Source organism: Rhinopithecus roxellana, chromosome 1 (assembly GCF_007565055.1).
Source record: "Rhinopithecus roxellana isolate Shanxi Qingling chromosome 1, ASM756505v1, whole genome shotgun sequence".
Classification (NCBI taxonomy): Eukaryota; Metazoa; Chordata; class Mammalia; order Primates; family Cercopithecidae; genus Rhinopithecus; species Rhinopithecus roxellana.
Window position 1 is genome coordinate 98,396,817 of NC_044549.1, and position 27,164 is coordinate 98,423,980.

The window sequence follows — 27,164 nt, forward strand, 5'->3', positions numbered from 1 at the left end:
AGAAAAGAGGATGGAGAGAAGATGGGAGGACCAGTTGCAGAGAGAGGCTACCTTCTCTGCTGAGCACCGCACCACAGCACTGCCTACAGAGAGGAGCCACCCACTCTAGGGCTTCCTCTTTGCTGAGAGCTGCAGACATGATGGGATGACCTGCCTGCAGAGAGGAGACATCCACTTTAGGGCCTTCTCTCTGCAGAGAGCTGCAGACCATGGGATGACCAGTAGCAGAGAGGAGCTACCCTCTCTGCTGGGAACTGAACACTTGTTGGGACAACCTGCCTAGCAGAGAGGAGCTACTCTCTTTGTCAGGAGCTGAACACTCATTAGGACACTCTGGCTGTGGAAAGAACTACCCTTTGTGGGTCCCCTCTGAGCTGTTCTATTGCTCAACAAAGCTCGTCTTCATCTTGCTCACCCCCCACTTGTCTGTGCACCTAATTCTTCCTGGTTGCAGGACAAGAACTCGGGACCCAATGAATAGGGAGGCTAAAAGAGCTATAACACAAACAGGACTGAGACATGCTCCTTGCTCACCATGTTGCAGGCAAAGAGAAGGAGAGAAAAACTGTGGTGCTTTGGGGAGCTCAGACCCAGAAGCTCCTAGAACCAGGACTGTGGCTCCCTCCTTGGGACCCTGCAGTTCCCGGGATCTTCAAGCTTCCGGGTGCCACCGTGTTCCTGGGTGCCAGTTGTGGAAGCTGCTTGTAGTGTGCCTGGTCCAGCCGCAGCCTCTCAGAGAGCGGGTGCCCGTGCTGCTACCTGCTCCGTTGCAGCAGCCACAGAGTTTTCCGGCCAGAAAAGCAACAACCCAAAGATCCGGTAACACCAAAGAATCATCTGACAGTGGTGTCCACAAAAATCAAGATGAAATACACATTTTCTGGTGGCAACCACTTTTCAGGCTCTCGGCTAGGTATTTCACATGTTATTATTTTCATAACAGCCCTACGTGGTAGTTATTATCTTTCCCACTTACAGATAAAGAAATTATGGGAAAGAGAAGCCCTCAAATATAAATACTTTCAAATAGGTAACTTCAATGTGTGATATGGTGTAGCTGAGGCAATAGGGCGAACTGTTTTATACACTGCTATTGGTGGGAAAGTAAAATGGTTCAGCTGCTGTGGAAAATGTTTTGTGGTTTCTTAGAAAATTAAACACAGAATTATCAAATGACCCCACTATCACCCTCCTAGGTATATACCTAAAAAACCTCCAAACAGGTACTCAAAACAAGTACATATATACACATATTCAAATGTACTCACAATAGAACAAAGGTAGAAAAAACTCAAATTTCCATCAATGGATAAACAAGTTGTGTGTGTGTGTGTATAAATATTATTTAGCAATAAAAAAGTATGAAGTACTGACATATTATGTGTCTGTATCTTCAAAACATACTAAATGAAGGAAGCCAGACACACAAGGTCACATATTGTAGGATTCCATTTATATGAAATATCCAGAATAGACAAATAGAGACAGAGGGAGAATGGTGGTTGTCAAGGGCTTGGGGGAAAGGAACGTGGGGAGAAACTGTTAGTAGGTAAGGGGTTTCACTCTGGAGTGATGGCATTGTTTAGAACTAGATAGAGTTGATGGTTGTACAACACTGTGAATGTACTAAATGCCACTGAATTGTTCACTTTAAGCAATTATAATTAATTTTATGTTATGTAAATTTCACCTCAATGAACTAGAAAAAAACACACATCTGTCATATTTGATTTAAAAAACCCTCTGTTTTGGCTAAACAATAAACATTAAATTGCTCAAAGTTACAGAGCAAGTGGTGATGGCAGGCTTAGGATCTTTCCACTATTCATTAGTGTCTCTCTAGAGAAGTAATAGAATTGAAGCAGGAAGCCAATTAGGAGGTAATGGAATAAGCCGTGAGTGATATGTTTGGCATCTAGACTAAGGAGATGGCAGTGGGAGAGACAATAAAGGGATAAATACAAAAAATTTTTCAAAATCAGAATCATTAAGTCTAGGTGAATTATTGCCTATAAAAGAGTCAAAGATAAAATGTTCAAGGTTTTGAACCAAAGTACAAATATGCAATAGTTTAGTACATATAAAGTATGATCCTAACCCAAATACAATAAAATCTCAGACTCAAATTTGTTTGATATAATAATCATAACACCCTATAGTTACATTTTGTTTAATCTTATTTTAGACTTTCATATGGACTTTCAGAGTCACATCACTAAAAATCATGGCTAAATATTCGAAAGAGATTTTAATTCCAAACCAGTAACATTATTAACATTTACTAATATAATCAATTACAATGCAATAGTTAAACATAAAACTTTCTTCTGGGACTCAGAGCTAGAGTAAACAACTAAGTCTAATCAGAAGGATATCTACATATGAACCTTATATATCAAGTTATGCTGCTTGTGAGGCTAAAATTAATCCTGCCTCAAGAATCTAGCATAAGGCCTGAAGTCTTTGCCCATGCCCACTTTTAAGGACCCCAAATCAAGGTCTTTTTCCTAGGAACCTCAGTGAAATCCAATGTGACAATGGCTACTACTAGACTTCCCTATCCATTTATCTCAACCTTGAGACTAGGCTGGACCGCAAAACTTACCAGACAGGTCTCAAGTTCTTCTTATTTATTTGCTTATTTTTAACAATATAATGAACACCTTAAAATTCATCACCAAAAAGAGAACTAGAACCTTGACAGTAAGTTGCCTATCCATCTACTTGCCCTCTACTATGTCACAAGTTCTCATTAAAAATAAAACGATTATTTTTCAAAAAGGTGTAATATGTTATATCACATTATACAGCAATATATTCACGGAACTGGTATCAAAAAGTAATTCTAGTGAAACGATTACTTAACCAGTGGCAATGAAAAGCAGCACAAAGCTTTATAAAACAATTCAGCAAAAATATACAAAAAACCATTCTATTAAATTGGTGCAAAAGTAACTGAGGTTTAGCCAAAACCATTACTTTTGGACCAGCCTAAAATGTTAATACCCTCTGACCTCACAAACTCATTTCTATAGTAACAAATCTCCCCCAGAATAAAATAAAATATGACTAACACAATGTATAAGAGGATGCTCATTACAGTGTTACTGGTAAGAGAGAAAAGATGAACAACATAAATATTCAATAAAAAAGAGTGACTTAAAAAATTGAACATTTAGCTAAGGTCTGTCTTTTGCTTATCTAGGCCTAGGCCAAAATAAATTTTTTAACTTGAAAATTGTCATAATTTTGGATGTTTCTCAAATTCACAGAATCTAGCTCTTTATCCTTAGGTACAATTTAGAACATTAAAGTTAAATGTGAGGGATGACAATTCAGATGGATATAAACAAGTTATACACTGTGAGGTCTGGAGTATCACATCTATTTTCTAATGTACTTCAAAATCATGCTAAATATTTTTTTAAACTGAATAAAACTATGAAATAAAATTATTTAAAATTGCATTTGTGGAAACAAATGTTTTCTGTGCTAGGCAACATAAATATTTTCCTTCAAAGCAAGGGTTTACTCAGTTATGAGCTGGAATACTCAATTATGAGCTGGAAATATTTTTTCAAAGCAAAATGCCATGCATATTATGTAAATGATAAAGAATGAAATTAATTAGACATCCTACAGTATACTTTATTTGAGTGAAAATATTTTTAAAAATTAACAAAATTTTAGTAAGTAATGTTTTCTAAAGATAAAACAAATGAGAGAAATATAAACTATAAATTATTTTTAGAGTAATAAGGAGGAGTACAGAGACACTTCATCAAAACTAAAACATTTGTCAATCTTTTTACCTACATGGTAAGTTACTTCTATTAGTAACTCAGGAAGCTAGTATATCGTTCACACTGGACTTCCCAATCTTTAGACTGTGTATCCTTTAAAGGAGAACACAAAGAGCTAATGCAAGAGATCCTTGAATCAATATGCACATATGTATTTTCTTGATCAATGGATCCTAAAAACATAACTACTATCATTTGGTGGCCTGAAATTAACTTTTGATGTTAAAATAGAGTTCTCATTTTTCCAGCTGGAAATTATGAGCTCTGTATAGTAAAAAATTTTAAGAAATATATACAGTAGTCCCCCATTATATGCAGCTGCAGTTTCATTTCTGTGGTTTCAGTTACCTGCGGTCCACTGTGGTCCAAAAATAGGTGATTATAGTACAAGATGTTTTGAGACAAAGAGAAAGAAACCACATTTATATTTATTAAAGTATATTATTATAACTGTTCCATTTTATTATCATTATTGATCTCTTACCTAATTTATAAATTAAACTTTATCATAGGTACGTATGTATAGGAAAAAATACAGCATGTGTATATGTATGTGTGTATCTAGATACAGATATAAATTAGATATGACAGATAAGTATAGATATAGATACAGGGTTTTGTACTACCCATGGTTTGAGACATCAACTGGACGCTTGGAAGATATCCACCATGTATAAGAGAGGACTACTGCACTACTCATTACAACTTATTGTTGAATAAGTTATATACATTTTTGAAGAGCACATTAAGATTCAAAGTAAAATATCAGTACTCAGAAAAATACGGATCTTATATGTTTTTAAAAAGTAAAGTATTTAATGTTTATATGCAAGTGAACATGATATCTAAAATCAAAGTCAAAGCATTATTTGACTTTGAGAAATAACACATACAGCACTTGAAGAGTACATGGTATCCAGAACATACAGTCCAGTGAGTTAGTCCAATGTAATTGGGGAAATCACTAAATGACACTGATCTCATTTTCTTTAGAATAATGACAATAATGACAATCTCAACCTAAACTTTACACCTTATTTAAAAAATTAAAATGGAAGAATTAGTCTCAAATGTAACGTGCAAAACCATAAAATATAGTTATATTTTATATAAATAAAAGCCATAAAATATAAAGTTTTATGGTTTTACACATTACATTTAAGACTCCTCCATTTTAATTTTTCTTTCAAAAGAAAGAAAATGTAAGAAAAAAATCATAATCTGGGATTAGTCAAAGAATTTTTAAACATGTCAGCAAAACCATAGTACATAAAAGACAAATTAATCAACTGGGCTTCGTCAAAATAAAAAACTAAAACTGAAGCCAATTTTACAAATGAAAAGGTAGAGAATGACCTATTAGCAATACACTTAGCATTATACTACAGCAATAAATATTTCAGATAATATATGGCCATACATATAATCTAGATCTGATAAATTGTGAGGATATATAAAAATAGTTTTCTTTTTGACTCATTTCTAAGCATGCTACCAGCCTAGGGTTTACCTGTCACTTCTTCATTTAATAAAAGTTAATTATCAACACTTACCAGCAGCTTCAAGAACCAGCTGTAGTCTGGCTTTGGCCTGTTCAGCTGGTGGCTAAAAAAGAAGAAAAAAAAAAATCAACCATACAAGACATTTACAGGTCAGTTTTAATAGATGTAGTTTTAAATGAATCCATTTGTTTGCAAATATTAGGAAATTTAAAGAGCTTTAACATAATTTGTATTAAAATCCATCACATCTTGCATTTGTCTATATGATGCAAGAATGATAAGCTGCTTTCATTTTTTTTTCCTGGAAAAACTTTTGCTTACTATCCAACATTGTACCAATTGCAATAACATAATTAACTGAAATTTAATAACAAGGCAAAGCACACACATTTAAGAACATATTCTTACACTGTGTTATTTCTTTGCACATAGAAACAGGCAAGCAATCTATGAGGATTTAAACAGCAACATTTAAGTTCAATATTTCAGGCAAGTCAGACTCTAAAACCAATTTTTAGCTTTCCTAACTGGAATTTAAAGGAACAACTGTGATGAAGATAGGATACAATTTGGCTTATATGCTTCCAGCTCCTACGAACTCTCCTAAAATTGTTTTTTTCAGTGAACCCTGATTCAATACAGTTGATAACAATGAAACTAAACTAATTTCCAGCCGGGCTCAGTGGCTGACGCCTGTAATCCCAGCACTTTGGGAGGCCGAGGCGGGTGGATCACGAGGTCAAGAGATCGAGAGCATCCTGGCCAACATGGTGAAACCCTGTCTCTGTGAAAAATACAAAAATTAGCTGAGCATGGTGGCAGGCACCTAAAGTCCCAGCTACTCGGGAGGCTGGGGCAGGAGAATTGCTTGAACCCGGGAGGTTGCAGTGACCCAAGATCACGCTGCTGTACTCCAGCCTGGCAATAGAGTGAGATTTCATTATTAAAAAAAGAAAGAAAAGAAAAAGAAACTAAACTAATTTCCTACCAGTGACTGCACTCTGAGATTTTTGGATAACATATTAAACAACAAATTATGTCATGAATTATGTCAAGACTATGACTTTTTACTAAAGACCTGTTAAAAAAAACAGTTGTCCATACTTGAGACTTCAATCCTTATATTTATAAAGTTGTCTGCAATAAACAAAATAACCCCATTTTTTTATATGCATATCACTTCAAAATTAATAATTTATGTGATACACTAGAATATTTTGCTATTTATAAAAAGAAACCCAGCTTGCATAAAATAAATAACTGGATATAGAAAGACGATGTTGTGCTCAGAAAAGTTTAAGAATTTGAATGGTCCTTCTGAAAAACCTACAGGAAACAAGATTGAAGAGTGGTAGATGAGACAAGTGAGGAGACTGGGAGAACCTTTTATATCACAGAACAGGGATTAAGAGACTATAGACCTGGACCAGTGGCCTGGTATCATAAATAAGTTTTACTGGGACATAGGCCATGCCATTTATTTACATAGTGCCTACTGGCTTTTGTGATCAACTCACCAATAGGAGTTCATTATTTGTAGCAGGAATCTTAGGACCAACAAAGTCTAAAGTATCTATCTGGACCTTAAAGAAAAAGTGTGCCAACCCCTGCCATGGAAGATGAAGAGACTTAGAAAAACTTTAAACAAAGGGGTGATGTGATCATATCTGCACTTTGATACATCACATTAGCAATATTTCTGAGGATGAATTGAAAGGAACGTGTTTAGAGGAAAGAAGCTCAGTAAGGTGGCAATTAATGAATTTTAGGTGAGAGGAGGGCCTGAGCTGAAACAATAGCAGAAAGGTCAAACAGGCCGGGCGTGGTGGCTCAAGCCTGTAATCCCAGCACTTTGGGAGGCCGAGACGGGCAGATCACGAGGTCAGGAGATCGAGACCATCCTGGCTAACCCGGTGAAACCCCGTCTCTACTAAAAAATACAAAAAACTAGCTGGGCGAGGTGGCGGGCACCTGTAGTCCCAGCTAGTCGGGAGGCTGAGGCAGGAGAATGGCCTAAACCCGGGAGGCGGAGCTTGCAGTGAGCTGAGATCCGGCCACTGCACTCCAGCCTGGGAGACAGAGCGAGACTCCGTCTCAAAAAAAAAAAAAAAAAAAAAAAAAAAAAGAAAGGTCAAACAGGACAACACAGATTTGAGAAATGTTTAATTGGTAAAACAAAAGGACTAATTGGTTATTAGAGAAGGAGGAGATGACAAGCAATAAAGAGTACTTTATGTCGTATGTTTAAGGGAAAATGTATGTAACCATGCTTTATAAAGTTATAAAGTATTGGAAATATGTGACATCAAATTAAAATATCAAAGCAAAATATCAGTAGAAGACTGTGATATCTACTGAATATAAAAGTCATAAACTAAAATGTCTACAGGTATCAAGCCATTAATGCACACATTTATGATGATAAATGGCAAATGACATTTGACATTAGTATCAGAAAGCACAGGGAAGTATGGAGAACTCTGAAGCACATGCCCCAACTAAAGGAAGCAGCTGATACCCAGCACCAACTGATTGTGGTCACGCAGAAATGCAAGCCCAGGGTTATGAAATATTTTACTTTTTCACAAGCATTTAAGTCACCATGAAAACCAGTACAGAATGTGGTAAATACAGTACTTTTATGGGCCAGATTCAAGCAGATCCTAAGCAAGTGAAGAATTAGGAAGCATACACGTCACAGTGTCCTTGTAAGTAGTGTCTTTTGATAGAAAAATCCTAGACATTTTACCGGTTAAGATATTTCATGAGCAAGATTTTTTTTTTTTTTTTTTTTACCAATTAAGAAATATTTAAGACATAGAAAATATATACATAATAATGTATACCCAACTTTCAATAAAATATTAATAGCAATACTGTCAAAGTCTTCTACCCCATGAAATCTCCCTCCCTGGAAGATTTCTTCAACTCCATATCTATAACCATTATCTTGAAGATATAGTCACTACCATTCCTAAGGAAAGCTTTTTCTTTTTTCTTTTTTGTAAGAGATAGGGTCTCCCTCTGTTGCCTAGGCTAACATGCAGTAGTGTGATCATGGCTCACTGCAGTGTTGAACTCCTGGGCTCAAGTAATCTTCCTGCCTCAGTTCCCTGAGTAGCTAGGACTACAGGTGTGCACCACCACACCCAGCTCCTTTTTTCTGCTGTTTCATAAAGTTGGTGTCTCACCATGTTGCCCAGGCTGGTCTCAAACTCCTGGCCTCAAGCAATCCTCCCACCTTGGCCTCCCAAAGAGCTGGGACTACAGATGTGAGCCACTATGCCCAGCTAGAAAAGTCTTGATGGCTAATGTTTATAATAAATATACCCGTTAAGATATATTTATTTTTCACTAATAATTCCAACAATTTATAATACAGGATTCATATTTCAAAGACAAAGAAAACCAGGAAATAACAGCAGTTTAGTAACTTGCCTCTACTTGCAAATGATGAACTAAAACTAAGACTCTGACTCCAAATCTCAGGATCATTCTAACTAAACCACTGGGATACTCAGGAAATAAAATCAATTAATGCACATAGTTATAAATGCATATAGAGTTTTGATTCCGTTTAAAAAAAAAATTGTCCAAAATAACATACTTGACCCAGTAAATGAAATTTGATTCTATGGCCGGGCACGGTGGCTCAAGCCTGTAATCCCAGGACTTTGGGAAGCCGAGACGGGCGGATCACGAGGTCAGGAGATCGAGACCATCCTGGCTAACACAGTGAAACCCCGTCTCTACTAAAAATACAAAAAAAAAAAAAAAAACTAGCCGGGCGAGGTGGCGGGCGCCTGTAGTCCCAGCTATTCGGGAGGTTGAGGCAGGAGAATGGCGGGAACCCGGGAGGCGGAGCTTGCAGTGAGCTGAGATCCAGCCACTGCACCCCAGCCTGGGCGACAGAGCAAGACTTCGTCTCAAAAAAAAAAAAAAAAAAAAAGAGATCATTCTATAAAAAAGACACCTGAACTTGTATGTTTATTGCAGCGCTATTTACAATATCAAAGTCATGAAACCAACCTAAGTGCCCACTTATAGATGACTGGATAAAGAAAATGTGGTATATGTACACTATGGACTACTATGCGGCCATAAAAAAAGAACCAAATCATGTCCTTTGCAGCAACCTGGATGAAGCTGTAGGCCATTGCCTTAAGTGAACTAACATGGAAACAGAAAGTCAAATATCACATGTTCTCAGTTATAAGTGAAAGCCAAGCTACACAAATGGTAAACATGGTCATAAAGATGGAGAAAACAGGCTCTAGAGACTCCAAAAGAGAGGAGGTTGGGAGGGGAGTGAGGGGTGAAAAGTTACCTATTGGGTACAATGTCCAATATGTGGATCATGGTACACTAGAAGCCCAACCCCACCATTACACATGTAATAAACATGTAACAAAAAAGCACATGCATCCCCAGATTCCAAAAGAAAAAGTAAAGTAAAGTAAAATAAAATAATTTTTAAAAAAACACACAAAAACTTCTAAGATTAACCAAATGATAGGTTAGTCTCATAATGGCTTGTAGAGATGACCATTCTCAATGTCTAGAGTTTTTCCTGACTCTGGATTTATTCTTATCCCTTGAGTTCCTTATAAATTACTGCATGTCTAGATTCTCAAAATACTGCCAAAGCATACATTCAAAACCAGCATAATCCTTTGAGCCACCCATGAGTATATATTAATAAGAGAGAAACCTATCCTTATATAAACTAGTTTACATACTAAACTATTGAAACCATTTGTTTATCTTTCTCACTTCTATTTGTATTAAGCTCCCTAAACCGCTGGCCACCACTATGGAAATTCTAAAAGTTGATGAAGTTAAAGTCATTCCATCTGCCGACAACACTTTTGAGGTTAACGAGAGAAAAGTAGAAAGTCTGAAAGAAAAGACTGTGACTGAGCTAAAAAGAACTCAAACTTGGAAATAAATTAGATGTGCAATGTTTCAAAAAATCAAAATTAAGATATGGTAACAAAGAAAATTAAATTAAAAATACCTAAAGAGTATAAATGGATTGTTTGTAACACAGAGGATAAATGCTTGAGGGGATGGATACCCCATTTACCTTGATGTGATTATTAAGCATTGCATGCCTATATTAAAACATTTCATGTACTTCATAAATATATACACTTACTATGTAATCACAAAAATTCAAAATTTTTTTTTTTTATATATAAGAGAAACAACATTTGGGGTGGGTGTGGTGACTCACGACTGTAATCCCAGCATTTTGGGAGGCTGAGGCAGGAGGATTGCTTGAAGCCAGGAGTTCAAGATCAGCCTGGGCAATAAAGCAAGATCCTGTCTCTACACAAGAAAACAATTAGCCATTAGTTGCACTACAGGTATAAGCCTGTAGTCCCAGGTACTTGGGAGGCAGAGGCAGGAGGATTATTTGAGCCCAGGAGTTTGAGGTTGCAGTGGGCTATGATTGTGCACTGCACTCCTGCTTCCAGACAGAGTAAGATTCCATCTCAAGAAAAAAAAAAAAAAATTACGATCAGATTTAAGATTAGATTTAGACTTTTTGATATTGTCCTCAATTCCATATTATTATGTTTTCTTTATACAAAAAGAATATAAAATAACCTTTAAACTACTTATAAGACAGTAATTGGAATTTCCTGTTTGAAGCGAATGTACAAGAATGTACAGTTGAAATAACTTCACATCTCATAGGGAAATGGTGCTAGAGTACTACTGGGCCCTTTACAGAGTCTTGTCATTACATTCAATCATCCGAAATTTATTACTTTCATTTGTTCAAAAAGTTTTATAAACTATGTCTTCTATTTAAGGTACTGTGTTACAAGTTGAGAATAAAAAGATGAAAAGATATAGTTCCTGACTTCAAGGATCTTACAGTATAATGAGAGAGAGAGTCAAAATAACAATGTAAAGAAAGATACACTATTTACTAAAATGTCTACATTGTGCCAAGCACATGTGTTACTCCTATCTTTTCCTAAAACATTTTCAGACAGATTTATCGAGGTATAATTGAACTACAATAAAGTGTATATATTTAATATATCTGGCCTTTAAATTCAGCACACAATTAGTTTGAAACTTATCCATGTTATTATGTCTATCAACAATTCATTTTGTTTTATTGCTGGGTAGAATTCCACTGTAAGGATATACCATAATTTCTTTATGCATTCACCTATCAATAAATGTTCAAAATATTTCCAATTTTTGCTATTATAAAAGGGGCTATGAACATTCAGGTACACATCTTTGCATAAATATGTGCTTTCATATCTCTTGGGTAAACATCTAGAATTGAAATGGCTAAGTCATATGGTAAATATATGTTTAACTTTTTAAAGAAACTATCAAGTTATTCCAAAGTGTTTTTACTTTCCCACCAGTAGGGTATGAGAGTTACAGTTGCTCTACATCCCAGCCATTACTTGGCAGAGTCAGTCTTCTCAATTTCAAAATTCTAGTAGGTGTGTGGTGGTGTCTCATTGTGGTCTATATTTCCCTAATGAATAATGGTGTTGAGCATCTTTTCATGTACTGATTATCCATATATCTTCCTTGGTAAAATGGATGTTCAAATCTTTCGCCAATTTTTATTAGATTGTTTTCTCAAAATTGAGTTTCCAGAGTTCTTTAACAAAAGTAATTTATTTCATATACAGTTTGCAAATTTTATATGTAAAGTCCAATTGGACTTCTGATGAAATCCCATCCATCAATTTCTTCTTCTCCTACTTCTTTCTTCTCCTTCTCCTTCTTTTTCTTTTTTAAGAGACAGGGTCTTGCTCTGTCATCCAGGCTGGAATGCAGTGGCAGGACTGTAGCTCATTGCAGCTTCAAACTCCTAGGCTCCAGGGATCTGCCTGCCTTCCGTTCATTTCTCCCCTCCAAGCTTCCTCAGTATTATTGTTATTGTTGTCATATATTGCTATAAACTCCACAAAACATTGTTGTTGATGCTTTAAGAAGTTATCTTTTAAAGAGACACATTTATCCATGTGGTTAGCATTTCCTTCTCTATTCTCTCATGTAAATTTCTGTAGCCAGCTTGAATTTCTGCCCAGAGAATGTTTTTTTCTATTGCATAGTCAGGCTGCAAATTTTCTGAACTTTTTTCATGCTGTTTCTCTTTTTAAACTGAATGCCTTTAACAATACCCAAGTAACCTCTTGAATACTTTGTTGCTTAGAAATTTCTTCCACCAGATACCCTAAATCATCCACAAATTTCTAGGGTGGGGGCAATTTTTTTTTTTTTTGTATTTTTTAGTAGAGATGGGGTTTCACCATGTTGGCCAGGCTGGTCTTGAACTCCCAACCTCAGGTAATCCACCAGCCTCAGCCTCCCAAAGTGCTGGGATTGCATGCACGAGGCACTGCGCCTGGCCTAGATTGGGTATTTTATAATGCTATTTTATATTCCTTGTTGGCTTATTGGCTATAACTCTTCATTATACCATTTCTTCTATACTATCAAAACCTTACAATACTCCGTTCATTTCTCCCCTCCAAGCTTCCTCAGTATTATTGTTATTGTTGTCATATATTGCTATAAACTCCACAAAACATTGTTGTTGATGCTTTAAGAAGTTATCTTTTAAAGAGACATATTTATCCATGTGGTTAGCATTTCCTTCTCTATTCTCTCCTGTCAACCCAGGTTTTCATCTGCTGTCATTTTCCTAATGCGAAAAAAGCACCCTGTGACATTTCTTGTGGTGAAGGTTATTTGGTGATGTTATTTCAGTTTTTGTGTGTCTTTTTAAAAATATTCATTTGGACTTCATTTCTGAAAGAAATTATCTCAAGTTACAGAATTCAAATTTTATAAAACTTTTCTTTTGGTATTTTAGTGATGTTACTTTACTGTCTGTGGTTTGCATTGTTTCCAATGAAAAATCTGCTTTCATACCTATTTGCATTCCTCTATGCATAATAATGAATATATATATTTTTCTCTGCTTTTAAGATTTTCCTTCCCATAACTGGTTTTAAAAAGCATTTTGATTATGATATGACTTGATGTAATTTCATTCTTTTTTGTTTGTTTGTTTTGAGATGGAGCCCTTGCTTTGTTGGCTAGGCTGGAGTGCAGTGGCACTATCTCAGCTCACCACAACCTCAGCCTCCCAGGTTCAAGTAATTCTCCTGCTTCAGCCTTCCAAGTAGCTAGGATGACAGGCGCATGCCATCATGTCCGGCTAATTTTTTTATATTTTGTAGAGATGGGTTTTTACCATGTTGGCCTGACCTCAAGTGATTTACCCATGTTGGCCTCCAAACTGCTGGGATTAGAGACGTAAGCCACCATACCCAGCCTCATTCATCTTTTTTTGTATGTTTGGGGTTCACTGAGTTTCTTGGGTCTGTTGGTTTACAGTTTTTATCAAATTTGGAAAATTTTCAGTTATTATTCATTCTTCTCTTTTTCTGCTGCTTCCTTTCCTTTCCTTTGGCAACTCCAATTACATGCACATTGTATGGTGGGCTACCTAAAGTTGTACCACAACTCACAAATGCTCTTCTTTTTTAAGCCTTCTTTTTCTCTCTAGTTTCATTTTGGATAGTTCTTTTGCTATGTCTTTTGGCTCACTAATCCATTTTCTACAATGTATCATACCCTCTAATCTCATCCAGTGTATTTTTCATTTCAGCTGTATAGTCTTCGTGTCTGGAATTTTTTTTTTAAATGGTTTCCATGTCTCTACTTAGCATGTTCACTCTTTCTAGTATAGCTCTTTGATCAGGTGCAATACAGTTATAATAACTCTATTAATGATGTCCTTGTCTACTAAATCTATCACTGTGTCAATCCTGGGTCAGTTTCACCTGATTTTTCTCTTTAACATATGGTGTATTTTCTTGCTTTCTCTTTAATATATATTTTCTTGCCTTTGGTCATTTTTGATAGGATGTCAGCCATTTCTTTGTGTCAGTGCCAGATATTTTTGTATTCCTATAAGCAGACTTGGAATTTTGCTCTAGGACACAGTTAAAGTACTTGGAAAGTAGCTTGATCCCTTCGCATCCTGCTTTGTTACACAGGACCAGAACAGAACCTCTGTAATCTCCCCCCACTATTAAGGGAAGACGGTTTTTAGTACTCTATTTAAACACCATGAAGGTTGTTGAGAACAGGAACCTTGCGTGAGTACCAGTTATTGTTCCCATTAATCATTTCAGGTGGTTATTTCCCAAGCTTCAGTTTCCTCTTATGCATGTACTGATTAGTAGTCTGCTACATACTCAAGGGGCACCCTGTGAAGGTCTCCTGCAGCTCACTCCTCTCTGGTAACTTGTTCTGTGAATCACAGATGCTTTGGCCTCCCTGGTCTCACAGCTCCATCTTCTCAACTCAAGGAGACCAGTTGGCTCTGCCTGGGTTTCTCCTCTTTGTAGCATGATCTAGAAACTTTCTCTAGGCAGTAAGTTGAGGCAACCGTAGGAATCACCTCATTTTTTTCCATCTCTCAGGAATCATCATACTTCATATTTGATGCTCACTGTCTCGAGAGCTGTTTTTTCAAATATTTTGTCCAAGTTTTTAGTTGTTTCAAGGAGAGTAAATCTGATCCTTGTTACTCCATCGTGACTGGAAGCTGCAGTCTATTATTTCTTTTAATACTAACAACAATCTTGTGAAACAAAATAAATAACTTGCTGAAAGTCACATAGCCATGCATGTTAATAAAAATATATTATCTCTATGCATTAGTCTGTTTTCACACAGCTGATAAGGACAAACTTGAAACTGGGAACAGAAAGAGGTTTAATTGGACTTATGGCTCCACATGGCTAGGGAGGCCTCAGAATCATGGCAGGAAGTGAAAGGCACTTCTTACACGGTGGTGGCAAGAGAAAAATGAGGAGGAAGCAAAAGTGGAAACCCCTGATAAACCCATCAGATCTTGTGAGACTTATTCACTATCACGAGAAGAGCACAGGAAAGACTGGCCTCCATGATTCGATTACCTCCCCCGGGGTCCCTCCCACAACATGTGGGAATTCTGGGAGATAACAATTCAAGTTGAGATTTGGTGGAGACACAGCTAAACCATATCATTCTGTCCTGGCCCCTCCAAATGTCATGTCCTCACATTTCAAAACCAACCATGCCTTCCCAATAGTACCCCGAAGTCTTAACTCATTTCAGCATTAACCCAAAAGTCCACAGTCCAAAGTCTCATCTGAGACAAAGCAAGTTCCTTCCACCTATGAGCCTGCAAAATCAAAAGCAAGCTAGTTACTTCCTAGATACAATGTGGATACAGGTATTGGTTAATACAGCCATTCCAAATGGCAGACAACTGGCCAAAAGAAAGAGATTACAGGGCCCATGCAAGTCCGAAATCCAACGGGGCAGTCAAGCTTTAAAGTTTCAAAATTATCTCCTTTGACTCCCGGTCTCACATTCAGATTACACTGATGCCCAATGGTCTTGGGCAGCTCCACCCGAGATTTTGCCTGGTATAGCCTCCCTCCCGGCTGCTTTCATGGGCTAGCATTGAGCGTCTATGGCTTTTCCAGGTGCACGGTTCAAGCTGTCGGTGGACCTATGATTCTGGGGCCTGGAGGATGCTGGCCCTCTTCTCACAGATCTACTAGGCAGCACCCCACTAGGGACTCTGTGTGGGGGTGCCACCCCACATTTCCCTTCTGTACTGTCCTGGCAGAGGTTCTCCATGAGGGCCCTGCTCCTGCAGCAAACTTTTGCCTGGGCATCCAGGCATTTCCATACATCTTCTGAAATCTAGGCGGAGGTTCCCAAACCTCAATTCCTGACTTCTGTGCACCCATAGGCTTAATACCACATGGAAGCTGCCAGGGCTTGGGGCTTCCACCCTCTGAAGTCATAGCCTGAGCTGTACATTGGCTCTTTTCAGCCATGGCTGGAGTGGCTGGGACACAGGGCACCAAGTTCCTAGGCTGTGTACAGCACAGGGATCTGGGCCTGTCCCATGAAACCACTTTTTCCTCCTGGCTCTCTAGGCCTGTGATGGGAGGGGCTGCCATGAAGGTCTCTAACATGGCCTGGAGACATTTTCCCCACGTCTTGGGGATTAACATTAGGCTCCTTGCTACTTATATAAATTTCTGTAGCCAGCTTGAATTTCTGCCCAGAGAATGTTTTTTTTCTATTGCATAGTCAGGCTGCAAATTTTCTGAACTTTTTTCATGCTGTTTCTCTTTTTAAACTGAATGCCTTTAACAATACCCAAGTAACCTCTTGAATACTTTGTTGCTTAGAAATTTCTTCCACCAGATACCCTAAATCATCCACAAATTTCTAGGGTAGGGGCAAAACGCTGCCAGTCTCTCTGCTAAAACGTAACAAGAGTCACCTTTGCTCCAGTTCCCAACAAGTTCCTCATCTCCATCTGTGACCACCTCAGCCTGGATTGTATTGTCCATATAGGTATCAGCATTTTGGCCATTCAACAAGTCTCTAGGGAGTTCCAAACTTTCCCACATTTTCCTCCACAGGAGGTACTGTTCCAGTCTCTGCCTGTTACCCAGTTCCAAAGTCATTTCCACATTTTCAGGTATCTTTTCAGCAACGTCCCATTCTACTGATACCAATGTACTGTATTAGTCCATTTTCAAGCTGCTAATAAAGACATACCCGAAACTGGGAACAGAAAGAGGTTTAATTGGTCTTACAGTTCCACATGGGGAGGCCTCAAAATCATGGTGGGAGGCAAAAGGCATTTCTTGTCTTTTTTTTTTTTTTTTTTGAGATTGAGTCTTGCTCTGTCACCCAGGCTAGAGTGCAGTGGTGTGATCTCAGCTCACTGCAACCTCCACCTCCTAGGTTCAAGTGATTCTCCTGCCTCAACCTCCTGAGTAGCTAGGATTACAGGTACATGCCATCATGCCCAGCCAATTTTTGTATTTTTAGTAGAGCCAGGGTTTCACCATGTTGGTCAGGCTGGCCTTAGAACTCCTGATCTTGTGATTCGCCCGCCTCAGCCTCCCAAAGTGCTGGAATTACAGGTATGAGCCACCATGCCTGGCCAGGTAGCAGCAAGAGAAAAATGAGGAGGAAGCAAAAGCAGAAACCCCTGATAAATCCATCAGATCTTGTGAGACTTATTCACTATCACAAGAATAGCACATGAAAGACCAGCCCCATGATTCAATTACCTCCCCCTGGGTCCCTCCCACAACATGTGGGAATTCTGGGAGATACAATTCAAGTTGAGATTTGGTGGGGACACAGCCAAACCATATCACTCTACATATAAATCTATATGTTGCCTTTGTCTCCATAACTTCCTGTTCCTAGCTAATGAGTGTTTTTTCAAAGTTCAGCTCAAGTAACATCACTTCCAGAAAATCTCATCAGTTTTAGCTTATTTTCTCCCTAACTCTCTTCCTGATGATTACAATTTCCAGCTCTGTGTTCCTGTAATGCCCTGGGGAAACATGTATCAGCACACTTACCATTTTCAGTTTAATTAATCGTTCTGTTGTCTGTCTTTTCTACCAGGCTATGAGCTTTTCGAAAGTAACCACTGTCTTATATCTCTGTATTATTAGCACCTTGGAGAGTGCCTGAAATACAGTTGGTGATCAGTAAGCATATATTTGAAATAAACTTCCTTGTAAATTTTAAAATACTCCTTAATGTCATACATAATTTACTTCTGAATTATCAATTTCACTGAAATCTATCTCTTAGGAAGGATTTATCCAATTCAAAGAGCTGGATGTTTGAGGGAATGATAATAGTGTAAGAGAAATTACATGTGGTAATAATAAACCAAGTAATCTACATTATAAATAATAAGTTAATTAACCAAACTATTTGGTAATACAATGGCAATTGTCAAACTGATCTCATGAGCTCCAAATGCACATAAGTGATAACTTCTATGTGCCATATATTTCCCAGACAACATGACAGATATTCCTGAAATAGAACATTAGCTGCCTGAAAAATATTAGTATCGTTTTTGAAAAAATCTAATAGTTATTTATTGTATGCTTTTAATGTTCCAGATCCCATACTAAACATTTTACATACCTCATTTAACAAAATTCTCACAACATTCCTAACAAGGCAGGCATTCTTAATGCTATCTTTTAGAGGAAGAATAAATTACCAAAAATGACAAAGCTGACAAGATGGCAGAACTTGAATTTTAATTCAGATCACAAAACCTAAGCCTTAACAACACTACACTGCTTACAACAGCTTGAGATCCATTTGCTCATTAACTTTCACAGGGAAAAAAGATAAATCTAATCATTTTTAATTGCCAGAAAACACTATGCAGAGTTAAAACTAAATTCCCTTTAGTCTTTGGATGCTACCATTAATGACCTTAAAAGTTGTAAGCACCGGCCGGGCGCGGTGGCTCAAGCCTGTAATCCCAGCACTTTGGGAGGCCGAGACGGGCGGATCACGAGGTCAGGAGATCGAGACCATCCTGGCTAACACGGTGAAACCCCGTCTCTACTAAAAATACAAAAACTAGCCGGGCGAGGTGGCGGGCGCCTGTAGTCCCAGCTACTCGGGAGGCTGAGGCAGGAGAACGGCGTGGACCCGGGAGGCGGAGCTTGCAGTGAGCTGAGATCCGGCCACTGCACTCCAGCCTGGGCGACAGAGCGAGACTCCGTCTCAAAAAAAAAAAAAAAAAAAAAAAAAAAAAAAAAAAAAAAAAAAAAAAAAAAAAAAAAAAAAAAAAAAAAGTTGTAAGCACCATCTAAAAAGCTAATTTTAATCAGGCTTTGTCAGATGTACAACTTCAAAAAATGCTAAACATATTTGCAGTATAGGTACTGTGCAGTTTCCTTTAAAGTAAATGTAATCTCACTATGACAGAGACACATATCAACAGCTTATCATATTTCTAGCTACATTTCATTTTAACAGTTACTATAATTTTATCTCTTAGGATCAAGGTCTAAGCTAGAGATATTACAAATAGCTCAAAAGTAGATTTATCTTACCTCTAGAACTTAGTACCAAGTTGGTTTAAATAAAAACCAAAAGAAGAAAAGAAAAAAACCCAAGAACATGTTTTCCATTCTTGATAGCAAATTCATCTTAAGAGTTTTATCAAACATTTTCTCTAAACAGTTTAAGGGGTTTGCAAAAAAAGAAAAAGCTATTTAATAGCTGTTTTTATTAAAAACCAGAGAAAGATGCCATTTTATATATGTATTTCATAGATGAGGATGCTAAACTATAAAGGTGAAACTGAACCAAAGATTACAACATCCTTGAGGACTTGTTTGAGAGCCCATATTCATGTTCCAATACTATTATCTGCTCAGTGATGCTGCTTGTATACTACACAAATACATAGCCATACAAAAGCCTCAGCGTCTAATGTATTAAGAGCTGACTTAAAACTTTAGAATAATAATTCAATCTACCACAGATTTTGTACAGATTAAATGTAATCCTTCTCCATGTAACCATCATAAAATGAAAATTCAGTAAAGCGTTAGCTATTAAATTATTTCAGATTTTTGGAGAGACGTGCTTCATGAGGGTATAATGAAGGTAAGATTTTTACATCAAGGCTACCTGTTTGGCTGGGAGAATCAATAGCATAGCTACTAAGTAAGGTTCAGCCAGGATGAGATAGGTTTTAGAACACAGGAAGGACTTAACATAATGGAGGTATCTTGTTTAGGTCAAAATTGACCCCCATGGACAGATTCAGTGCTAATAATATGTTAGAAATACAGAAAGGGAAGAAAGGGAAACTAATAATTATTCTACCACCTCTCCAGCAATGCCTATTCTGGACAATTTGTACCCACTATGATCACAGATTTGCAGGAACTCATCATCATTCCCCTATTATGTTTGTAAAGAGATGGAAGCTCACAGCATTAAGAAGCAAGGGCCATGCGCCCACATAGCGTTTCAGAGCAGCTCTCAGATTGGCAGTTCTCCCTGTCCTGTTACTTAGTCTGACTCTCTTACCCCATGCTTTATACAAAGATTAAAATGCTGATGTGGGATTGGGGACAGAAAAAAGGGATCACAAGAGACTGATTTTAGTTGGAAGTCCAGATGATGAATGTCTTCATGATAGCAAGTACTTCTGCAGCCCCACTCAGGAGGAAGGAGGTGGAATGAGGATGTGGAAAGAGGATGCGGAATGTCTTCGCTCTCTGCGTGGGAAGCGGGACACTCCTACAACTTCCTGCAGGTCTTTCTCACATGGCACAGGACCTGTTCTTCATAAGAGCAGCATTGGTGAGGCCAGGGAGCCTGTTTAGACACAGGATCATAAATGTGGTTCTTCTTACCTTACTTTGTCTTGGGTCCTATCTACGCCAGAATAACTCAGGCACAGAAGGCAAATCTCCCCCGACCTCTTATCACGGCTCTGCCGGGTTCCATTATTTCATCTAACAAGACTGTAAGCATCTTGTGTCAAGGGCCATCAGACACTGAAACACATAGGATATGCAAAGTGGAAAGCCCTGAGCTCTCCAACAGAAATAAATGATAGTGGGAAGATGAACAAAAGCAATTATCACAGAGATGCTGCCAGACAGGTCAGGGCTGTACCACTGTTACTGTTGAAGCAGAGACCACTAGTCTGAGTGAAGCTCTGAAGCTGGTGATGACCACAGCTTATGACAAACCCTTTTTCTCAATCATGCCAGGCAATGAGGTGGCATCAGGAGAGAATGCAATGTTTCTCAAAATTTGAATTTGGTTTGTTTATTCTCACCAAAGAAGATGGATTTCACACCACCAAGAACCAAAGCTCCACATCCCAGGGCAATGAACACAAGGCTGACTTCCTCACGAACCATGTCACCTCCACATGGGCAGGGACCTACAGATGCTTCAGTGCCATTAGCAATGACCCCAATGTGTGGTCTCACCCCAGTGACCCTCTGGAGCTGGAGGTCAAAGAATTTCCTGGCAATCCCACAGAGCCCAGCGATTTAATTGTCCTACCTCACAACCAAAACCTCCCAGAGGAACCCCAGAACATTATGATTGGCCTCCCCACCTCACCCTGATCTTCATCCTCCACCACTGCAAAACCAAAAACAATGCTGTCAGGAAAGAAAGGCAGCCAGGGGCTGGACCAATGGATGGACAGGCCTCTGAAGCTGTAGGACCACAGGGTGTACCTGTTCCCAGCTGACCTGCAGTGCCCTTACCCAGAGGACAACTGTAGCATCTTCCTCATTGCCCAGGCAGGCATAGACAAGTGAGTAGGCAAAATCCGCCCTAAGGTAAGTGACGTGTCAATGCAGAGCATATCATTCGGGCAGCAGGGCTTACAGTTTCTGATTAAATGAGTCCTCCTCCGGAATTGCTGCTTCTAAATCTCTGGCAGTCAGCCTGACTGAGTGGATGCTACTGTGTACTTAATCTAGAGGCCTCAAGAATAAAGTTCCACAATCTCTACTATCATTGCCCAATAACTCCCAAGACCCTTCCAAAGGTATCAAAAGAATGGTATGGCAATTTTTCATAGATTCTAACTGTTCATCGATTAAACAAATTACTTTGGAAAAAAAAACAAAACACCAAATACACAGCTGTATTTATTATTTACAAATTATCTATGGCTCCAAGTGGCAGAATTGAGTAGTTGCAATGGAGATTACATGGCCCATAAAGCCTAAGTCTGGCCCTTCATAAAAAACAGGCTAACCCACGATCTAGACTACTACTGTCTCCAAATCTAGATCCTTTCTACTTAGCCTTTCCATTCCATATACAGCTGATAAATTATCTTCACAAAGCAAGGCTCCAACTTAGTTTTTACCTTAAAAAAATACCTCAATGACCCTCCGCTGCTTCCAGAATCAAGCATAGACTTATCACTTTAATTTTCAATGCTATCAATAATATCCCAAGCTTATTCTTTCACTGTAATTTTTAACCATTTTCAATAAATAGCCAACTTTTTAGCAATACATGGTCTTTCACTACTTCTCAGCTGGGCCCTGCATTTTCCTCCCTCTGCTTTCACTCATGCCAAACCCTCTACTTGGAATTTCCTTCGTGTCCAGTCATTCTTAGTTATAAAACTGCTGAAATTCCACCATCTTTCTCTACGTCCACCTTGGTTGGTTGGATACAGTATGGTCTGCTTCGCAATTCACAGAATATTCAAAATCTTTATTAAAAATGCTACAGACTGCCACCTCTCTATTCTTTCAGAATGAGTACTCTCTCCATTTCTTTGTTTTCTTTATTCCTAGTTCTAGCTTTGGAGCCTCAATACTCAAACCAACTTTTAACAGAAGTTAAGGCTTAGATTTGGAAAGGAAACAGCATTATGTGAAAGTTAAGTAGATGAAGTAGAAAATTCTCTCCACTCTGTGGAACCAAGGTAGGCAAAGAGATAGGAAAAAACTTTGGCTATTTTAATGCAAGTTTAGAAGCAAACAGGAAATGGAAGAAACAACAGACAAACCACAGTGTATTTGTAATGGCTACCTATTATGCCACTAAGCAGAAATGTTTAAAAGTCCCCTGTTAGTGACTGGGCATGGTGGCTCACGACTGTAATTCCAGCACTTTGGGGATCCAAGGCGGCCAAGTCATGAGGTTAGGAGATCGAGACCATCCTGGCCAACATGGTGAAACCCTGTCTCTACTAAAACACACACACACACACACACACACACACACACACACTAGCTGGGTGTGGTGGCACGTGCCTGTAATACCAGCTACTCAGGAAGCTGAGGCAGGAGAATCCCTTGAACCAGGGAGTCGGAGGTTGCAGTGAGCTGAGATCGTGCCACTGCACTCCAGCCTGGCAACACAGTGAGACTCCATCTTAAAAAAAAAAAAAAAAAAAAAAACCCGTTAGAAATTGAGACCTTTGTAAAATAGCTAAACCAAGAGATTCTCCCATAAAAGCAAGAAATTAAAGCTTTCAATATGCATCAGTTAATTATGACATTAGACCTCTACAAAATTTTAAAATACTTTCACACAAAACTAGTTATTTTTACTAATACTTTTAGACATGACATGGAGGTTAAAATAAAATTAGACTTAGTAACAGTTGTTTATACGTTAAAAAGTAAAGTTTAAATAATTTCAAAGGTTCCTAAATTTTTTCTAAAATGAAAAAATGTTTGGCGGCATAATAAAAAGAAACTTCATATAGTTTTAAACCCTGTTTTAGTATCTTCTTTTATTTAGTATCTTTATAGCCTTCTTTTTTTGCTACCACAATTTTAAGTATCAGCACATTTTTTAGTCCATAAATATTAACATTTCAGGATGTTCTAGAAAACACCTTATTTTAAACAATTATATAAATACCTTTCCTGACCCTTTGAGGATTCAATTTAAAATAATATTTCCCACTTTTAAAATCCTTTTGTAGTGTTGCAATGGTTATTTGTAAGAAACTCATTCTCTGTGCTACTTTTCTTTCAACTTCTTTGTCTGCCTTTGTATGACTGCTGGAAAGGGAATGGTGTTCTACTGCAGCACCAATTACCTGGAACAGTCTACCTATTTCTCTCTTTGCTTTACAGACTTCACATAGATTTTTAATTCCCTTGAGAAAACCTTCTGTGTTTTTATTCCAAGTTATAATTTCTATCTTTAAATGCAGTTACTTTACTTTGCCTCTGATAGAGCTTTCAAATTTACTTTTTTGAAGCTTTGTCCTCACTCAATGAAAACTGATAAAAGTACTAGAATGTTTTTTACAGTATGCTTTGCCCGAAAAAACATATATTAAATATCCACCTGTCTGAACCGATGTGTTCAAAATATACACTAATATAGATTAACCAACTAAAAAAGATCAAATACATACTTTATTTCATGTTACTATAAATGTGTTACAAAAAATAATTTTATTTGAATAATTTACTGAGGGATTTTCTAGATGGAATATTTGCATAGAGAGCATGTTTCATAGTGATCACCAGTTTTATATGGTAGGAAAAAAGACAAAACACAAAAGATTAATTGGATGTCAGAAGAACTGCATTCTAGTATTGACTGAGGGCTTTGGTTTCCTTACTTATGCAAGTGTGCTCATCACAATGTTTCTAAAAACAGAAAAGCATCCCCAAAAGAAAAGTGGTTAAATAAATTATTGTCCAAATCCATGATGGAAGTAGCATAATAGTCAATTTTTTAAATGTAAAGACGCTTAATAACATGTAGAAATGCTAAGATTACATTTTTAAAAAATTACCTATGTAAAACGATCCAGATTTGTAAAAAAAAAAAAAATTCAAAATAATATGCTTATGATAGAAAAATACACAGCAAAATGGTAATAATTTTTCTTTCTCTTTTTTATCCTTAATCCTATCTGTTTTCTAAGTAAAATTTGACTGGATGGACCAGCGAAAAATGAGTATTATGATAAAAGGAAAAAATCTTTAAAAGATAAGGAAAATAGTAAATAAAAAATTTTGAAGTTTATAATTAAGTATAAAGTATGTTTATATCACACATTTTCATATATTTAAATTTGCTTTTAAAATTGCAAAAATAGTCTCCCTATTTAAGAAATATTTAAGTTTTGCCTGTAATCTAACTTTTGACACCCACTCCTGCTCCTACCATGAGGTTAAGGATTTATTTTGTTAAGAGGTGAAATTTATAATGAATAAATGTACTAGCTCTTTGCCCCAGGAGACCTAGAATCAATAACTGGCTCAAGCAATAAGTGAAAATGATATAGATGATCAAACACTGATGTTTTAGTTGACATTAGTATAATCACAAAACCACTTCACAATTCATCATAACTAAAGATCTCTACTTCACGAAAGTCCAAAACTATCGGTGTTGTTAGTTATGATTAAAAAGTATTGGCAGAAAATTGATTGCTAATTTATGATGGTATATTTCTTCTAAAATTCTAATGTAGAGCCAAAGTAAGATAGATAAATATATATATAACGAATACATTATTTCTTGGGCTTTCATTCTAAAACAGAGATCCCTCTCTCTTTCTTGCTAGTCTCTTTGTGACTCCTCTTTGCTGACCTAAAAAATGACACAAATTAAGTTCTACTTTTATTTATGAAATTTGCTACATTAATAACAGCATATAATCCAAAGTACTGCTTTATATACTTTAAAAGATATGTATTAGAAAAGGGCAACTAAATAATATATTAGTATGGTAGTGCAGGAATCATAATCCAACTCTTTACCACATGATTAACTCCACTTTACCAAAAAAAAAAAAAAAAAAAAAAAAAAAAAAAAAAAAAAAAAAAACCTGCTATACCAAAATGAAGAAAAATGTACTCTTATTCAGGTTTTTTGCATATATTTTTTTTATTTGTTAGGCCATGAGGAATTAAATATTCCAATAAGGAAAATGAATACACTTCAAAACTTCAAGGTTAAACTATATGAAATACTGATACTTCATCATTTGTTAACTATAAAAGTGGCAAATTCATTTGGTTCAAACTAACAGAATAAGAATTCACATAGGAGAAGGGCTGAATTTTTAGGCTTAGAAGTAACAGAAGAAATCACAAAGAAAAATAACCAGACAGATTTGACTACATAAAAATATTCCAATTTTATATAAAAAGTATCCAGCAACACAGAACTAAAATAAAATGGCAACCCAGTGACAAAAAATTTATTAGCAACAAATTTAACCAAGTTAATAACTTCACTCAAAAAAAGTTCTTGTAAGTTTATAACAAAATCATTAATTCCTAAAAGAGAACAAAAAAGCTTAAGAAACTCACACGCACAAAAGACTACTAGTGAAGCTCTCTCCTCAAATTTATCTTGTAGAATTCACTATTTGCCATCATTAAATTCACATTATTAAATTCTCATTCATTATTAAATTCACATTTGCCATTACTAAAATATGCAAATGTGAAAAATATAAATGATAGCTAATTCTAGCCAATGATGTTGATATGATTTGGCTGTGTCCCCCCCTCAACCCCCACCGCCCAACACCAAATCTCAAATTGTAGCTCCCATAATTCCCAAGTGTTGTGGGAGGGACCCAGTGGGAGGTAACTGAATCATGGGGGCAGGGCTTGTGATAATGAATAAGTCTCATGAGATCTAATTGATTTTACAAAAGGGAATTCCCCTGCACATCCTCTCTGTTTTGTCTGCTGCCATGTGAGACATGACTTTGCTCCTCCTTTGTCTTGTGAAATGATTGTAAGGCCTCCCCAGCCACGTGGAGCTGTGAGTCCATTAAACCTCTTTTTTTTTTTTTTTTTTTTTTTTTAAATAAATTACCCAGTCTCAGGTATGTCTTTATTAGCAGCATGAGAACAGACTAATACAGATGTAAAAGTCTCATACTTCATTAGTGGTATTATAAATTGATATAATATTTATAGAAAGCAATTTAAAATTACATGCATGGAGTCCTTCAAGTACTCATACTCTTTGAGAAAATGTTTCCAATTTGGGGATCCAGAGAAAATATTTAAAACATGGAAAAGCTGAGAACATTCAGATATTCAGAAAATTCTTTAGAAGAGCAAAGATCAAAAAATAACCTAAATCTCCAACAATAAAGAACTAGTTAGGTCACTCTACTTAATGAGATATAGTGCACCTATTAAAAACAATGACAAAGTTAACACGAAAAGGTGTCCAAAATTGCCCACGACCCAGAAAATGGCAGGGTACTATGTGTTAAGAACATTTAAAATATTTACACCTTTTGACATAGGATTTTCATTTTAAGAATCTAGCCTAATGCAATTATTTAAGATACACACAAAAATCTATGCACAATGATGCTCACCATGATGTTATCTAAAAGAGCAAATGATTAAAAAATGATTGAAAGCAATATACCAGTAAGTTTCTAACAATAGAGAAATAATTGAATTTTGCTATATTGATATACTGAAGTATAATG

General features: G+C 36.9%; 1 protein-coding gene across 1 annotated transcript in view; it reads right to left on the reverse strand.

Moving 5' to 3' along the window:
• The window catches only part of RSRC1 (arginine and serine rich coiled-coil 1), a 426,163-nt gene that overhangs the window by 192,553 nt on the left and 206,446 nt on the right, over positions 1-27,164 (reverse strand). The window contains exon 6 of the mRNA XM_030928335.1: positions 5,357-5,408. Coding sequence (XP_030784195.1) covers positions 5,357-5,408 — 52 coding nt within the window. The remainder of the gene's footprint in view (positions 1-5,356; positions 5,409-27,164) is intronic.